This window comes from Teleopsis dalmanni, chromosome 1 (genome assembly GCF_002237135.1).
Source record: "Teleopsis dalmanni isolate 2A chromosome 1, ASM223713v2, whole genome shotgun sequence".
Lineage (NCBI taxonomy): Eukaryota > Metazoa > Arthropoda > Insecta > Diptera > Diopsidae > Teleopsis > Teleopsis dalmanni.
The window spans coordinates 186,788,786-186,793,933 of NC_051846.1; the positions used below are offsets into that span (position 1 = coordinate 186,788,786).

Here is a 5,148-nt window from a genome sequence, read left to right on the forward strand (position 1 = left end):
TAATTGCTTATATAAAATATATTTTAATAATGTTTTTTATTAGAATATATATATAAACATATATATATATACATATATAATATATATATTGGAATATATATATATATAGAATAGATGGAGAATGTCTACGTTTAGATTAAAATAAATATTAAATATATCTTTTACTTTAAACTTTTAAAATGTAGATAATAAAAATATAAAAAAATAATTCTTATACACTTTTACTTTACTTTTACTTTCATATATATATATCCTTAAGCGGATAGATATATATAATTTCTAGCACAATTATTCCTAAATATTTTTGACCTATTCAATTCATCTTAAATTTTTTCCAAACCTTATCGATGTAAAGCCAATAGAGTACGCTGTTGCTGGTTTATTTTAGCAATAACACCCGAAATTAATTTTTATCTTACAAAAATTATCTTATAAAATCTACATATCTGATAGAATACAGCACTAAATAAAGAATTCAAAGAAAGCAAAGAATTCAAAGAATTGACATCGCCTGTTGCAGTACGGACAACGTCAGGTGCAGACATCAGAGATACATAAAATGCATACAAAAACTTCTCGGCATATTTTGGAACTCTCAGTCCAAGAACAGAAAGATTTCATAAATTCCTTTGATTTCGTTTTAAGTGACTGCGATGGTGTAGTGTGGCTAATATTGAGCCCCTTGCCCAATACTGGGAGAACTATAAATCTTTTAAAATCCGAGGGGAAAAAATGCATTTTCGTTACAAATAATTCTTTCAATAACGACGAACAATTTTTGGAAAAATTTGCGTCAGTCGGCACTAATTTAGTAAAAAGTGTAAATCATTTAAATATGGTTGTTTGAATTAATTTTAATTTAATTATTGATCTATAAATTAAGGAAGACGTCATAAATCCCAATAAGGCTATCGCAATGTACTTGAAGAAATATAAACCAGGGGAACGCGTGTTTTCGGTAAACAATCACGTGGCGAATGAGGTCTTTCGAAATAATGGTATCGATATTGAAACATTGGTAAATATATTTATAAAAAAATTAATTTAAAAAAAATATATATCATTAAATAAAAAATAATATAATTTACATATATTATTAATATACAAGAAATGTAAAAAACAAATATAATAAAATAATATGAAAATATATAAATATAATAAAGTAATGTATAAATAGACACACAAATAATAAATAAAAAACTATACATAAAATGATATATAAAAAAAAATATATTAACATGTTATGTTATATATTAAATCAAAATATATATTAATAATTTGTATACAAAATAATATATATAATAATAATATTAATATAAATATATATAATATAATATTATATTATATTATATTATATTATATTATATTATATTATATTATATATTATATATAATATATATAATAATAATATTAATATAAAAAATATATAAAAATAAGTATAATAACAATATATGTATGAAGAATATATAAAAGAACTGATATATATAATTATCATATAAAAAAATAATTTATAAAAGATAATATACGAAAAATGATATAGATAAATTAATATTACATACAAAAATAATATTTAATAGAATAATATAATATTTAAAAAAATATTAATATAATATATTTTATATAAAATATGTAAATACACAGAGTCTACTATATAACATATGTAAGCACGTTTAATTACATTGTTTTCTAGGTGTGATGTCTCTAGACTAAAAAGTACCACTATACCATATTCATATTCGAAGTGCCATTGTCTTGTATTGTGCATTTGAAGTATATAAAATATTGCGATCTGGAGATCTACAATAGCGATTTCTGCAAAAAATGAACTCAAGTGTCATGCCTGTTAGATTTAGCTTTGCTAATTCTTTGCCTGGTATTAAATGTTTTTCTAAGAAATATTGACTTTTGTCTATATATGTATCGCCGTTTTCTGACATGTGCTTTGGTGACTCCAGTTCTGCAGAATCTGCAAATGGGGTTCGATGCAATACCCATACTGCTTAGGTGTCCATTTTCGAAGGGCTATTTGACAATACCTGTCATACTGCAGTATTATTGATTAGGATGTCTGTTAGCATTTTGAGTAAGAGTTGTCTGAAGTGGTGACATCGTTCATGAGTTGAAATACCGATTTGGAAGTGGTTCGTCGGTATTATATAGTACTATGTCCTTGCGGTTAAGAAATCACTGAATTTCGTTAATATTGATTTGCATTTCATCATATTTTTAAAAAACAATTTTCTTAAAGTGGCTGTTGTCTGCTTTCAGAAGACAGTGTTTACACTTCGGAAACATAAAATGGTGCCCTTTAGGTGTAGGAACCACTGAAGTTTATATTCGCTAGATTCTCTAGGTAGAAATGCGTTCTACCTAGATCATCTATTTGAAAAGTTAGACGATATAAAAAATTATTTCCTTTTTTAGAGTGCGAGAGTACATATTATGAGGGATTCTTAGTCTACTCTCCAATATGCTAAAGATCAGTAATGACGTCGGTCCGTCAAAAAACATTATTTCTATGAATTTTATTTAATAAAAGAATAAATATATAAATCAAACATGTAAATAACATATAAAAAATAAAAATTTAATTAAATATATATGAAACTGAACATTATTTACTGTAAGAAAACAGTATAAAAAAAGATATATATTAAATATATATAAAATCTTTATTAAATTAAAAATATTTGATTTATTATATTTTTTTATTTAATATAATAATTTAAAATAATTTTTTTATTAAATACATAAAAAATCATTATATACTTAATTTAATATAAAATTAGATATATATATAAATTCTATATTTTTTTTTTGGATTTTAATACAATGTAAAACAATATAAAAAAAATAAATACAAAATATAATTCCTTAATCTCAATTTAAATAATTTGAAGGACATAACAGATAATCTAGACCCTGCATCACTAGCTCGCCTCATAAGACCCGATCACCAAGTAGGAGCTGTTGTGATTGATATAAACTTCAATCTTAATTATGCTGAGCTTGCCAAAGCTTATCAGTATTTATTAGACAAGGATTGCGAACTCATAATGGGTGGATCTGATACACATATGCCAATGTCAGCCGATATGGTTACTCTGGGTAAGTCCAATCAATTTAGTTTCTATAGCGATTAATTTAATATAACTATTATTTGAAGGGTTCGTGGATTTCGCCAAATATCTTAGTAAATATTCACATAAGCAACCAATTGCGTTGGGTAAACCGTCACCACGTTTTGGTGATATTATCAAAGAAATGTATAACATTACTACGCCAAAACGTTGCCTTTTCATTGGTGATTCTTTGAGTAGTGATATAGCATTTGGTACGGTCTGTGGGTTTCAAACCCTACTTGTATTGACTGGCACAAGCACGAAAGAAGAGATGCTGGTTGCTGAAGAGAATCTACGCCCAGATTATTATGCTGATAGTTTAGCGGATTTTATAGAATTATTTCAAAATATAAAATTGACGAATAATAATATTAAATAAATAATCAAATATAATTAATATTATATAGTAAAAAGAAATTCAAGCGTTTAATATTATTTTATTACTTTTGGAAATATAGTTCTCAAAAATATTGTTTTTCGAGAGCATACCGGTTACCGGTCATGTTACAACTATACCACTTCAACAACGTAAAATTTAATTTTGAGTGGTACACAACCATTGACAGCCCTCATATATGGTAAAGAATAAGTTTGTTAAAATTGTGTTTAAGATAAATAAATCTTATACATTTGTTATATCAGAAGAATTTATAGAAACTAATTTTAGTTGATATTAACTTAAGAGAACACACTACATTGCAAGACGGTGTATACATACATATATATCCTGACAATCTTAATGAGGACATAAATCTTAAAATTAAAGATAATAATCATAATCCATTCTTCTTTCACGTGTCTTGGTGTAATAATGACTTTTAGTTCATTTCTAGTCCAATTATGCGCTAAACAAATATAATAAACAAAATTTTAGCTCTTATCTCTAAGAGAAATTACTACTTGTTTATATGAAATTAAGACGATCCGTAAGAGTGGCGCTACAATCTGTCTTTACTCATTCATATATACTCGTATATATACATGTGTATAATGTAGATGAAAGACCCGTCTTCAACAATAAATTGGCTAAATAGTATTGAGTTTTAAATATTTGCTGATATTCGATATTACGAAGAACTACTTAAATCGGTCGTAAGTAATTGTTTATTTTACTAAAAGATTCTCTCTGTATAAGGAGAGGTACTTTTCTGGCACTTTTCTCCAGCACTTTTCTGGCAATAATTAATTTTAGAAATATATTCAACTTATATATTCAATCTTATATATATAATTTCTAGCACAATTATTCCTAAATATTTTTGACCTATTCAATTCATCTTAAATTTTGTCCAAACCTTTTCGATGTAAAGCCAATAGAGTACGATATTACTGGTCTTTTTTTTTTTGAATTAACACCCGAAATTAATTGTTATCTTACAAAAACTATTTTAGCTTATAAAGACTACATATCTGATAGAATATATAGGACGAAATAATTTTGCAAAATAAAATACAAAGAATTGGTTTCGCATATCGCAGTACGGACAAGTTCATTATCAAGTGCAGACGTCAGAGATAAATAAAATGCGTGCGAAAATTTCTCGACATATTTTGGAACTCTCAGTCCAAGAACAGCAAGATTTCGTTAATTCCTTTGATTTCAGTTTAAGTGACTGCGATGGTGTATTGTGGCTAGCACTGAGTCCTTTGCCCAATGCTGGGAGAACTATAAATCTTTTAAAATCCGAGGGGAAAAAATGTATTTTCGTAACAAATAATTGCTATAAGAACGATGAGCAATTTTTGGAAAAATTTAAATTAGCTGGGATCGATTCAGTAAAAAGTGTAAATCATTTAAATATGGTTGTTTGAATTAATTTTAATTTAATTATTGATCTACTAAATAAGGAAGACGTGATAAACCCCAATAAAGCCATCGCAATGTACTTGGAGACATACAAACCAGGGGAACGCGTGTTTTCGGTAAACAATCACGTGGCGAATGAGGTCTTTCGGAATAGCGGCATTGATATAGAAACACTGGTAAATATATTTATAAAAAAATTAATTTAAAAAATATATTATA

General features: G+C 26.2%; 2 protein-coding genes across 2 annotated transcripts; both read left to right on the forward strand.

The window, feature by feature from the left end:
• The first annotated feature begins 474 nt into the window (after window positions 1-474).
• Window positions 475-3,944, forward strand: LOC119666901 (4-nitrophenylphosphatase-like). The gene is made up of 5 exons (XM_038076179.1): window positions 475-820; window positions 884-1,018; window positions 2,901-3,108; window positions 3,167-3,485; window positions 3,806-3,944. Exons 1-5 carry the CDS (start codon window positions 560-562, stop codon window positions 3,942-3,944), a joined length of 1,062 nt encoding a protein of 353 aa, XP_037932107.1. The 5' UTR covers window positions 475-559.
• Window positions 3,945-4,616: 672 nt separating this feature from the next.
• On the forward strand, window positions 4,617-5,135 carry LOC119666902 (phosphoglycolate phosphatase 2-like). The gene is made up of 2 exons (XM_038076181.1): window positions 4,617-4,907; window positions 4,971-5,135. The coding sequence occupies exons 1-2, from the start codon at window positions 4,647-4,649 to the stop codon at window positions 5,133-5,135; spliced, it is 426 nt and encodes a 141-aa protein (XP_037932109.1). The 5' UTR covers window positions 4,617-4,646.
• The last annotated feature ends 13 nt before the right edge of the window (window positions 5,136-5,148 follow it).